This window comes from Sphaerodactylus townsendi, linkage group LG01, assembly GCF_021028975.2.
Source record: "Sphaerodactylus townsendi isolate TG3544 linkage group LG01, MPM_Stown_v2.3, whole genome shotgun sequence".
Lineage (NCBI taxonomy): Eukaryota > Metazoa > Chordata > Lepidosauria > Squamata > Sphaerodactylidae > Sphaerodactylus > Sphaerodactylus townsendi.
The window spans coordinates 6624971-6637669 of record NC_059425.1 but is presented as its reverse complement, the minus strand read 5'-3'; the positions used below and the strand labels follow the sequence as shown (position 1 = coordinate 6637669).

Below are 12699 nucleotides of genomic sequence, written 5' to 3'. Positions count from 1 at the left end.
CCCGGTTGTCTCTGTTAAGATTTACTTGGTGAGACACCCAGCCCAAGCACAGCGCAATCCCACAACCCATGCTGCAGGGTAAACTGCCTACTAACATTCTTGGGAACCGTTCAAATATTCTGCGGGCACGTCCCTAATTAGCCATCAAGTCACACACTGCACAGATTGTACCAAGCGGCCCATTCATGGAAACTAGACATGCTCCAGCCCTGTTTAATGGCGACATGGCTATATCAGATCCTGCCCAGATCCCTACTGTCATCGCGGAGGAGGAACCTAAGAGAGGATCGAGGCTTTACAATCCTGAGGAGATCCAAAGACGGTATGTAGGCTGGTTTGGCAGGACCTGTTGGAAACAAACCACCAGCCATAAAGCCCTTTCCCTACCTGCTGCGAGTAAAGCAAGCAAGTCCCCACAAACATACAACATAAGAAATGCTCAGCCACCTGGATCAGACTAGAGTCCACCTAGTCCCAGCTCTCTGCTACTCGCGAGTGGCCCACCAGGTGCTCCTTTTGGGAGCTCACATGTAGATGTGAAAGTAATGCCTCACATGGCTAAGTTGCCGGGAGCAATTGGTCTGCTAAGGCATTTTGGTAAACTGAGATCAAGGAGGACAAAGATTGTGAAAATATAAATCCACTTCTCCCCCATAATTTTGTCCAAGCCCCCCTTTTAAAGCCATCCAGGTTAGCAGTGGCCATCACCGTTCCCTCCTGTGGCAGCATCTTCAAATTGCACTTGGAATTACACATCGCTATGGGAAAAATGTTTCCTTTTATTAGTCCTAATTCTTACCCTCAGACACTTTCAGATGACGCCCCTGGTTCTAGTAGACATGTAGGCACCTCATCAACATTTTCTACCTCCTATGCATAATTTTATAGATTTCCAATCATATCCCCCCTCAGATCGCCTCCTCTCCAAAACCAAGAGGCCCCAAACGCTGCAGCTCTCCTGCATAAGGAAGGCGCCCAGTCCCTCAATCCATCCTCAAGGTTGCCTTTCTCTGTAATTTCTCTAACTCTTTCAATATCCTTTAAATGTGGCACTCAGAACTCCTTGGTCAAGCATTAACATTGCTATATGGCAGAGACAGTAGGAGAACCTCGGCACCAGATGTCGGACTACAATTCCATCAGCCTCATGGCCACTTGACCATGTGCTACAGGGGCTGATTGGAATTATGAACCATAACATCTGAGTGCCAAAATGTTCGCCACCACGGTAATATATATATTATATAATATTGGTGATTAATATACATGGTATTAATATATAATATAATATATAATTGGTTTCTTTGGAGTTTTACAGTTGAGAGTCGAATCGGGCAGTCTAGTGGTGGAGACGGTTTGGGAAATTTGATGGGTGGATCTTGGGTCAGAATCAATCTATCCATTTTTTTAGCCTATCCTTCCTTCTTACAGAGCAAAAGTTCTCCTTCCTTCCTCGGGCCTCTTTTAAAGAACCCAAAGAAATAGGGTTAGCTGTGAGGAAGAGGAATATTCCAGAGCCTCCTCGGCCACAAGTGGAACATTTGAACCTGGCTCAGGGCCTGAGTCTTATATTCATTCGCGACTTGAGCTATCTAACCCAAGTCTTGTTTGCTCAATTCCAGGCAGGTGTTCAAGAGACAACCACTCTGGGACTAATGCGCGGGTTTTGCACCAGTCACTTCAAGTGGTGGAATGAAGCCACCTCCGACTGTTGGGAATCCATCACTTTTCTTCAGGGGAGCCACGCCTGAACTTCAGCTCGATTCTGAGTAAAGTGGGGAATCTCTGTGCCAGGAGTCCCCCCACCAGCCACCATGGAAGCTGAGTGTTTCTGGGCATGCATTAGCTGGCTAATCAAAAAATGCCACCTTCGTCTGCCCTCCATTCCTCTGTGGCAGTTTTTTTAAATAACGGGTGTGGGGATAGACGTAACATGTCCGAGAAATGTAGCCAATCCGAACGGAGCCGCTTAAGAGGCACAGGATGATCTCCGCCTCCTCTGAGCTGAGCAAAGTTGGTTGTAGTGGGGAACAAACAATGGCTTCCCACCAGGGCCAGTACCCCTCTTCTAGGAACTGGGCTGAACTCTTTTTAATACCACAGTTGCTGAATCGCCTGAGGCTCTGGAACAATTTATACTACAAATCCTGGTAGTCCTGTAAATGCTGTTATGTGCCTACCTGCCTCTTGTGCCACATTGCAATATGGATATTAGGCCTAATCTGCTGTAGAAGAGTAGAAGCAGAGTTTGGATTTTCAGAAAATCTCACCTTCTCTCCTGTAAGGAGACTCAAGGCGGCTTACTGACTCCTTTCCCTTCCTCTCCTCACAACAGACACCTTGTGAGGTAGGTAGGTGGGGCTGAGAGAGTTCTGAGAGAACTGGGATGGCCTAAAGTGACCCAGCAGGAATGTAGGAGTGGGGAAACAAATCCGGTTCACCAGATAAGAGTTCGCCGGTCATGCGGGGGAGTGGGGAATCAAACCTGATTTTCTGGATGAGAGTCCACCTGCTCTTAACCACTACATCTTGCTGGGTTTCCAACCAACTGGGACCAGGAGATCTTCTGGACATGCAACTGTTCTCTGGACAAGAGAGATCAGTTTCCCTGGGGCAAAACAGTGGCTTTGGGAGAGAGGGTTCTATGGGCTCCTCCCCCACAGACTCCCTCCCAGTACTTTCCTATCAGTAGAGTTTAAAAGCGGAGTCACTCTGGTGGGCATGAGGGAAATGTCTAGTAGTCTTTGCACTTCACTGCAGCCCTCCTTGCACCTTTGGGAAAAAAATTACTTCCAATGCTAAAGATGTGTTCTTTCCAAATCCTGGAAGGTTTTTACTTAGCATAGTTGCAAGGTTACACAAGTCTATCCCAGACAAGACTATAAGACTATACAGAACTCTTTCAGCAAGAACAAAGTTGCTGTACAGAATCAACGAGATTAAACTTTGACCTTGTCTTCGTGACACAATGCATTGTAACCTTATACATTCAACAAGGATACCTTCCCCACCCCCCACTTCCTGTGAATAGGGGCTCTCCTTCATTGGTTCTAGGTAAACAGGTGTCAGCCTTGTTCCCTCCAGATGTTATAACTACAGTTAGCCCTCTATAACTCTGCAAGCATCATGTTGGTGGGGATTATGGGAACTGTAGTTTATAACATCTGGAGGGCCGCGAATTTGACACCTATGGTCTAGAGTCACAGTTGAATTCACCAATCATGTTAAAGGTCAACTGTAGCCACTTGCCCCTTGACTGACTGTCTCCGGCCCTTTGTGTTGGGCAAACTTCTGCCGACTAGAAGATGAACCTTTTGTGAACCTTTCTTTTTTTATGTATCATGACATTTCCTCACCTGGAATTGGCCATCTCGTCTGCCTCACCTCAAGAAAGTTTGACTCGGCAGCCCGCCGGACCTTTGGGGCAACTCTGAAATGCTGCTCACTCACTTTTTGCCTCTTCCAGGTCCGGCCTAGTTGCGTGCAATGGAGACCCCCCTGGAGAAAGCTCTGGCCACCTTGGTGTACACTTTCCACAAGTACTCTGGGAAGGAAGGCGACAAGTTGACTCTCAGCAAGATGGAGTTGAAGGAACTGGTGAAGAAGGAGCTTGCTCTGGGGGAGGCAAGTGGCGAGAAGATTGGTGACGGGGTTTCTGGGGCCCTCTTGCGGTCACTACTGCTTTCCGAGAAGGGATGTAGCTGTTTACAATGGAGACTGGGGTTCACCCTGACCTCTGTGCCTGCCACAGCTGTGCCCTGCCCCAAACTCCATGGGGAGCTCATGGGTGAAGCTACTTGGAAGCCGAGGGGCTTCCTAAACCCTGCACTGCTGCCCTGCATTTGCCTGGGCTCCAGCTTCTCCCCTTGCCTCCCTCGCTATGCCCATGTTTCCAAGCAACAGAGATCAGCTCACCTGTAGGAAATGACTGCATTGGAAGGCGGGTTTTATGGCATCACTAGGCTTCCGCCAGTTCCTCTTTCCTCCAGGACAATGGCTTCCCTTGTATTTTAAAGCCGATTAGGACATTTGACAGGTGGCCCCCCATCAGCTTTGTTCTGCTGTGTCCCCTTGCAGTCGGAAAAAATGGGGTGTGTGACATCACTTCCTGTTGCCACATTCCTGATGTTCTAGGCATTAACCCCAATCTCTATGCTCTTTACTGTACAGGTGGGTAGGAATTCCTAGAACATCCTAGTGCCAGTCACACAATCCAGTAATGAAGTTGCATGCTAATTAGTTCATGCATGCTAATTAGTTAGTGAGGTCAGAAGTCAGTGACCAGGTAATTGATACCTATTGGTTGGGTGGGCTACAGGCAGGTCTGCACGTAGGCTTTAGATATATGTTCTTTGTGTTGCACTCTGCACGTGTTCAGTTCAGTTCACTCTATCCATAGCTTAGTAGCCATGTAATAGCAGTCTACAGCAAGCTGGCTGTTGGAAGCTAGCTAGTAAGAAAAGATGTTTATTGTTTTTCTTCCAAGTTTCCCTTCCCTGTAGTAAGTAAACTTTATTTCAGTAAAGCAACTGGTCTGTGCCTCATTATTGCATTAACTCTGCTAATTAAGTATTTGTCCACACGACACATTCTCCCTCCCTTGCTCCACCCCCAAATGCTCTTGGGAGTTCCAGGGGATTTGAATTTGGGACTCCCAGGTCTTGTTCCAGAGTACCCCACTACTACAGTTCCTAGTTTGAAACAAGTTGAACAGTTTTTCAAAAATTCAGTGACCATGATTAAATAGATGACATAATTTCCTTTTGATTGATACCGTGTTTCCCCGAATATAAGACAGTGTCTTATATTAATTTTTGCTCCCAAAGATGCTGCGTCTCCATTTTCAGGGATGTCTTATCTTTTCCCTAGGTCTGTCTCGATCTGTAATGCTTCCAAACAAAAAACTTTGCTATGTCTCACTTCTTTGTATGCCTTATATTTCAAGACTTCAGCAAAACCTCTACTATGTCTTATTTTTTGGGGATGTCTTATATTAGGGGAAACAGGGTAGTAGAGAAAATAATCCATGACAGGGGCTCCCTAAACCCAGAATCCTCCAGTCTAGTTTCCCCGGAGAGGCTGTCCCCTGGGTTCAAATCCAGCCCAGATTCTACCTCAACCAATTTCGAAACCAGTTGAATCTTGCAGTGTAGATTTATTTTTTTTGAACGACTTCTTCCCCTCTATATGTCATTCTTTCTCTCATTGTCTTTCTTTGGTCCAACCTTCTTTTTGCAGAAGATGAAAGACGGCGGGATAGACAAGCTTATGGGGACCTTGGACAAGAACAAGGATGACGAGATTGACTTCAAGGAGTATACCGGCTTCCTCTCTGCCCTCTGTATGACCTACAATGATTTCTTCCAGAAGGATGCCAAATAGGGGGAGATCGTACCTTTCTCTCAGGCCCTGCACTGTCAAGACGGCAGCTTAAAATAAAAGAGTTTTCTCTCCAGTGACATTGAAAGCTATTTTCTCCTCAGGGATCCTTGCTTGGATGCATTGGTCTCCAAATCTGGCGGCTGCCCCTTCGTACAGAAAAAAGTTGGAAACGTGGTGGTTATTTAAAGTGGAACATCGTGGTACATGATTGAATAATACATTTCAAACATTGGAAAGGAGATGCTTATTTCTTTAAAGTGGATTCTCCCCACCTTCAAAACAGCATCACTTTCAATGTTTAAATTGGGACCTCAGATTCTCCTCCTTTAAATCCATGCCAGCAAGGGGGGGGGTTAAAAGGAAAAACGGGGAATTTGGGGTGCTGGCATGTCAGGTGCATTACATAGCAGCACCAAACTTCTCAGGGTACCTTTTAGGGAGACTTCTCTTATCGATACCACCCATGTTTGGTGAAGCTTGGTCAGGGTCCAAAGTTATGGACCCTCACAAAGGTGTAGCCCCCATCTTCTATTAACTCCCATTTGAAACAAATGGGGGGATGGGGCACCCTTTGGGAGTCCATAGTTTTGGACCCCTGGACCAAACTTCACAAAACCTGGGTGGTGGTCAGCAAGAGATTTTTCTGATGATACTCCTTAGGAGCTTCTAGTGAAGTTTGAGTTCAGGGGGTCCAAAGTTATGGACCCCTCAAATGTAGTCTCGGATCTCCTATTATTAGCTCCCATTGGAAACAATTGGGATGGGGCACCCCTTTGGGGGGAGTCCAGCAACTTTGGACTGCCTGAACCAAACCTCAACATGGTGATAAGCACTGTGAGAGAGGCTCCTGAAACATCCATGAAAGTTTGGTGCTGCTAGCCTAAAAACCACACCCCCTGCAGGCCAAAAACGCAAAACCCACTAAAATACCCCCAAAATCCACAAACGTAATTTCTGCATTTTGGCGTCACCGCCACAGTAAGTAACCCTGGCAACTGCCCACTTTGCCCAATGGGCATTACGCCCTTGGTCTGGTGCCTAGTCACTAACGGAACGCACACATCTGTTCCTCCTATCTCCAACATTGATTCTCAAACTTGGCATAAGTACTTCTGTGACCTGTCTGGTAATGTGACAGACACCACCAATAGGAAAGTCTTTCCTTTTACCGGGGATGTTCCCTACTGGCCTCCAGTCACTGAAGATGAAATAAGGTTATTAATTGATGACCTTAAATCCAACAACGCACCTGGCCCCCGATGGCATCCCAGCCGAAATCTACAAATTGTTCGTCGGCTGGTGGTCTCCCCTATTAGCTGTCCTATTCACCATGGTGAATAACTCGGGTCAGGTCACTTTCTCCTGGACAAAGGCCACCATTATCACTTTGCTCTAAAAAGGTGATCACAATCTACCAGCTAACTATAGACCAATCAGCCTTCTGGTGATTTCTGGGCAAGTTGTCTGCCAAATTTCTACTAAATCACCTTCTTTCCCGGATCTCGGCGGAAAGGAAAATTGGCACTGAACAGATTGGCTTGAAGAAAGAAAAGTCTACCCTAGATCTTCGCCGGATTCTGAGCATGCTCATCTCAAAATACATGCAGAAAGGTAAAACTAATCTAGTCTTTAGGCAGTTGCAAGCATCAAAAGAAAAGGAAAAGAAAGGAAATGGTCTATTAACCCAGTGGTTCTCAACCTTCCTAATGCCGCGAACCTTTAAATATTAGTTCTCGCGTTGGGGTGACCTAACCATAAAACTGCTGTACCACATAGGTGGTCTCGGTTCCTAAGACCATTGGAAATATGTGTTTTCCGACAGTCTTAGGCGACCCCTGTGAAAGGGTCGTTCGACCCCCAAAGGGGTCGCGACCCCCAGGTTGAGAACCGCTGTATTAGCATATCAAAGTAACCCTCTCCCCACAGTCAAAAGTGAGTCCTCATACTCAAGCCCATCTCTTGGATGGCAGAACACATCCTGACAGCCTGACAAAGAAGGACGTGAGTCCCCCACTCATACCAACTGAGTTGCTACATCGCCATCTCTAGGAATTGCCACAACTCTATTGTAAAACCATATTGTTACTGGATATTGCTAGACGTGCCCTACATTACTTTTGGATTTTCCCTGGAAATGACATAGCAACACACATGCAACCACAGTTGTACAATTCCCCACTCCTGCCGCTCCTATGAGTGGTGGTGGGCAGCTGGAAGGGTGTGTGCGTGTGCGTGTGCGTGTGCGTGTGTGTAATCTCCCAACCCCACAGTAAGAATGGCATTCCCTCCTGGCCAGGCCTGCTTTGAACAGTGGGTGATATATCACTGTTTTATGAGGTTTACAGGGCAATTACATATTTCCCAAAATTTATTTCTGTTGCTGCGGCAGCCAAAAAAAAAAGGACACGTGTGTAACGGAGGCCAAGATCAGCCAAGTGCTGTAACGGGAGGGGCGGATCCGGCTTTGGTGGGAAGACGGGCCTTGTTGCATGTGCCTGGTTTTTAATTGCGATTTGTCAGAGGGCACGGCCATCAGGGGCATGGGATGCCGGCTGGAATTGCCACTTTTGTGTGCAGAATTGGCTGGGAGCCAAAGCCGACGATGGCGCAGGTTGTATCGAATCTGGGCAGGAAGAGAGGGAGTGTGGGACTGAGTAAGCAGCGGTCAGCTAAGGTGGAGCGGAGAATGTGACGAGTTGGGGGGCTGGCTTGGAAGCCCCACTCCAATCGACTCTCCTCCTGGGAGTCCGGGCCTATAAAAGCCGGCTGCAGATCTTTAAGCACTTCTCTTCCATCTTCTGGAACTCAGCACCTGCCTCTTGATCTGTTCTTGGTAAGTCCTTTATGCCTTCTTCCTGTCTTCTGCAGAGGAATCGACTCCTTGATGCCTGGCGTAACTTTTAAGGTTCTCACCCCCCCCCCTTTCTTCCCGAGGATAGTTCTTAAGGTTGCCAACAAACCTGGAGAAAAAATGTCCTGCCTCTTTAATAGAGCCCACCTGCTTTATTAAACAACATCTGGTTGATTGCGTCCCAGTAACTTCTCTATGGCAAGTAGACTCCACCCTCCCATCCACGTTGCGTTACAATCATTTCAGAGTCTGGGCTATTGCCTCCCCATGAAGGGTGAAAACCACATCTCTTCTTGTGCCCTCTTTGACTTCTCTTCTTCCTCTAAGTCTGGAGGCTCTTCCAGAATTCAGCCGATCAATCACAACACTGCAATGAATGGAGCATGTGCAGAGTGCTTTTCTGCCAACTAAGCCGTGGGATGGAGCGCAGAGGAAAGACTTTCCATGGAAAAGTGCCGGGGAAAGGCTGCGGCTTCCAGCCTGACTTGAGGTCTGCCAAAGAGGGTTGATTTCGGCGGAAACTTTTGCCCCGCACCAGGATTTTCTTCACTCCCTTGACTGATTTCTCCTGGGGTTTTCCTTCAGCAGAATGGTAGAGGGGGTGGTGGAGGGAGATGTGCGTTGTTTAGGGGAAATGGTGGTGCAAAAAGGGACAATCGCGGTACAACGCAGGGGCAGACCCAGCGCAGCTTCAAAGACCATGAAATATTCCCGGTGCTAACATCGGTACAATTTTGCTGTGAAAAAACCGGCCTACGATTCCTTTTATAGCACCCTGTTAGAGCCTCAGTCACTCATGAGCAGCAGTGGCGTAGGAGGTTAAGAACTCGTGTATCTAATCTGGAGGAACCGGGTTTGATTCTCCACTCTGCCGCCTGAGCTGTGGAGGCTTATCTGGGAATTCAGATTAGCCTGTACACTCCCCACACACGCCAGCTGGGTGACCTTGGCTAGTCACAGCCTCGTAGCTCTCTCTCAGCCCCACCTACAGGGTATTGTTTAGGGAGGGGAAGGGCAAGGAGATTGTCAGCCCTTTGAGTCTCCTGGCAGGAGAAAGGGGGGATATAAATCCAAACTCTTCTTCTTCCTGCTTAAACCAAACAGATGACTTCCCCGAAGCGTATACGGGCTTTTTGATTAAATGGAAATCAGCACCCAATGCGCTTTGTGTATTGAAAATATTTGCCACTGCTGTAAGTTTGGGAACCTTGTCCAAGGAAACCAAGCCGGTGTCGGGCCGGTGGGAGGGATCCAGAAGCTGAACGAAAACCAGCGTCCTGTTTTTTTTGTAAATGGGAGGTTCTCACAATGGAGAGATGGAGGGAGTGGTGTCTCCCAAGGATCTGTTTTGGGACCAGTGCCCTTTAACCAATTCATAAATGACCTGGAAGCAGGGGTGGGTAGCGTGGTGGCCAAGTTTGCAGGTGATACCAAATTATGTAGGGTGGTGAGAACCGCAAAGGATTGCGAAGAGCTCCAAGCAGACTTTTATAAATTAGGCGAGTGGGCTAAGAAATGGCAAATGCAGTTCAATGATGCATGTAAAGTGATGCACATAGGGGCAAATGATCCAAACTTCACATACTCGCTAGAGGTCAGTGCTATCAGTCACAGACCAGACCAGGAAAGGGATTTGGGTGTCTTTGTTGATCGTTCCATGTGAATGTCAACTCAATGCACGGCAGCTGTGAAAAAGGCAAAAGCTGGGGATGATTAGGACAGGAATTGATAATAAAACTGCAAAGATTGTCATGCCCTTATATAAAGCAGTGGTGCGACCGCACTTGGAGTACTGTGTTCAGTTCTGGTCGCCACATCTCAAAAAGGATATGGAAGAGATAGAAAAAGTGCAGAGAAGAGCAACGAGGATGATTGAGGAACTGGAGCACCTTCCTTATGAGGAGAGGCTGCAGAGTTTGGGACTCTTTAGCTTGGAGAGGAGACGTCTGAGGGGAGATATGATTGAAGTCTATAAAATTATGCATGGGGTAGAAAATGTTGACAGAGAGAAATTTTTCTCTCTTTCTCACAATACTAAAACCAGGGGGCATCCATTGAAAATGCTGGGGGGAAGAATTAGGACTAATAAAAGGAAACATTTCTTCACACAACGTGTGATTGGTGTTTGGAATATGCTGCTGTGCCCTATTCTGCTCTCTGCACTCTCCCAGGGGTTGCCAACTTCTCCTGGGGAGGGCTTGATTTCTCTCTAGGTAACCCTCTCTAGGTAACCCACTGCCACTACCTGACCAATGCTCTTATTTGGAATATGCTGCCACAGGAGGGGGTGATGGCCATTAACCTGGATAGCTTTAAAAGGGGCTTGGATAGATTTATGGAGGAGAAGTCGATCTATGGCTACCAATCTTGACCCTCTTCAATCTGAGATTGCAAATGCCTAAGCAGACCAGGTGCTCGGGAGCAGCAGCAGCAGCAGAAGGCCATTGCTTTCACATCCTGCATGTATTCCCAAAGGCACCTTGGTGGCCACTGTGAGTAGGAGTGTTGGACTGAGATTTTTGGGTTCTGGTCTCATCCAGCAGGCTTGTTCTTATGTTCTTAAGGCCATTGCTTTCACCTCCTGCAGGTGAGCTCCCAAAGGCACCTGGTGGGCCACTGCGAGTAGCAGAGAGCTGGACTAGATGGACTCTGGTCTGATCCAGCTGGCTTGTTCTTATGTTCTTATGTTCTTAAGAGGAATTGTCCGCTGGGGAAGGTCAGGGTTCCCCACCTTCCTTTCCAACTGTGAGGCCTCTGCCTCAGTTTCCCTTGGTCTCCCTCTCTTGGAGTACACAGGACAGGCTGGAGGTTCTGGAGGAAAAGCTGCTCAGCCTTCCTTCCCCTCCTATTCAGCTAGCGCAATCAAGACAGTGGGGCATTCGTGGTTCAGAGAACCGTTCTCCACATCTAAGGTTTAAAAGTATTTATTAAAAATAAAAAATGGACACTAGTGTGTTTTAGCAAGCACCAGATTGAGCAAGGGTTTCCAAAACAAAGGAGATGAAACCGCAAATCCCCTGCCCCTGTCTCTTAACATACCCTCGCTAGCAGTTGTTGAAAGTAGGGTAGGCCATTAAAGCTTAGAAGTTGATACAACTTTTTAAAAAATAGAAAATTAGAAAAAGCATACATTGCAGTTCCTTGGATGGACTGTAATGTATGCTTTTTCTAGAATTTGGGCAATGGGTGCTCACTTTCAAGGCCTTACGCGGCCTGGGACCCTCATACCTTCGGGACCGCATTACCCCATATGTCCCCACTAGGCCTCTGCGTTCAGCGGAGGCAAACTTGCTGACAGTCCCTGGCCCCTCCATGATGCAGCTGGCCTCCACTCGGGCCAGGACTTTTACAGCCCTGGCCCCTGCCTGGTGGAACACTCTTCCTCCCGCTGTCCGGGCCCTGCGGGACCTTGGTGAGTTCCGCAGGGCTTGCAAGACGGAGTTGTTCCGCCGGGCTTTTGGAGTGTCCAGCCGCTGAAATGCCCCCCCTTCTTTCCTTTTTATGGATAGGGTCTACTACCATCTGTAGGACCCATCCCTTTTTCTCTCTCCTCTCGGGAGGGTCTAAGAGGGACTGGCGGGCATTGCTATGTTGAATTATGTATTAATTGCTGCGTTTTAATTCGTGTTATTTGATTTTTATGTTGTTTTTTGTATCTGAATTTTATGTTGTTCACCGCCCAGAGCCCTTCGGGGGTTGGGCGGTATATAAGTCTGAAAAATAAGTAAGTAAGTAAGTAAGTAAGTAAGTAAGTAAGTAAGTAAGTAAGTAAGTAAGTAAGTAAGTAAGTAAGTAAGTAAGTAAGTAAATAAATAAATAAATAAATAAATAGTCAGGTTTCCAGAATCTTTCTGGAGTTTTTGATCTCTTGAGCACAGTTTGCTATGAACAAATTAACCAGCGTTCTATTATTTGCAACATCATCAGGATCAATATCGGAATTATTTCTGAAAGCTATTTGAATCCTGGCTTAATAGTCGCCAAAGGACTTTTAAAAATTCTGTCTGATGTCCTAGGGTGCTGCAAGATTGGTTTTTTTAGGAACCCCCTGCTGTAGGCTATATTCGATGAACTTATAAAACTTTTACAACACTTCTTCTTGCCCAGGGTGATTAATATTTCATCTCGGGTCAGAACCGGCGGGGCAACCAATCTGGGGATCCAATTCGAGAGCTTTTACACCTGAAGCCCCTTGGCTTTCTGAGTCTGCTTTCTTTCTAGCAGCTGACAAAACTAACCTTTTATCTCCTTCTGTCAGCACCGAATCTAGAATCGTCATGTCTTTCCATGTACATTGGTGAGATTGAAATATGCCCATTAGGAATTTTGCTGCTTCATAAGACTTTTCCCTGAACCCCGGGGAATTTTCCTGGGATTTTATGGCCCCTAAATCTGTGGCTGAAAATAGTTTGAAACTGAAGACATATGTTGGTGTCACTGTTCCTTTCTCTGGCCGCTTCCGCACG

The 12699-nt window shown here is 47.0% G+C and overlaps 1 protein-coding gene across 1 annotated transcript in view; it reads left to right on the top strand.

Moving 5' to 3' along the window:
- Nucleotides 1–5459, top strand: part of S100A5 (S100 calcium binding protein A5) — a 32450-nt gene extending 26991 nt beyond the window's left edge. The window contains exons 2-3 of the mRNA XM_048510122.1: nt 3467–3624; nt 5239–5459. Of these exons, the coding sequence (XP_048366079.1) occupies nt 3487–3624; nt 5239–5382 (282 nt within the window). The 5' untranslated portion in view covers nt 3467–3486 and the 3' untranslated portion in view covers nt 5383–5459. The remainder of the gene's footprint in view (nt 1–3466; nt 3625–5238) is intronic.
- The last annotated feature ends 7240 nt before the right edge of the window (nt 5460–12699 follow it).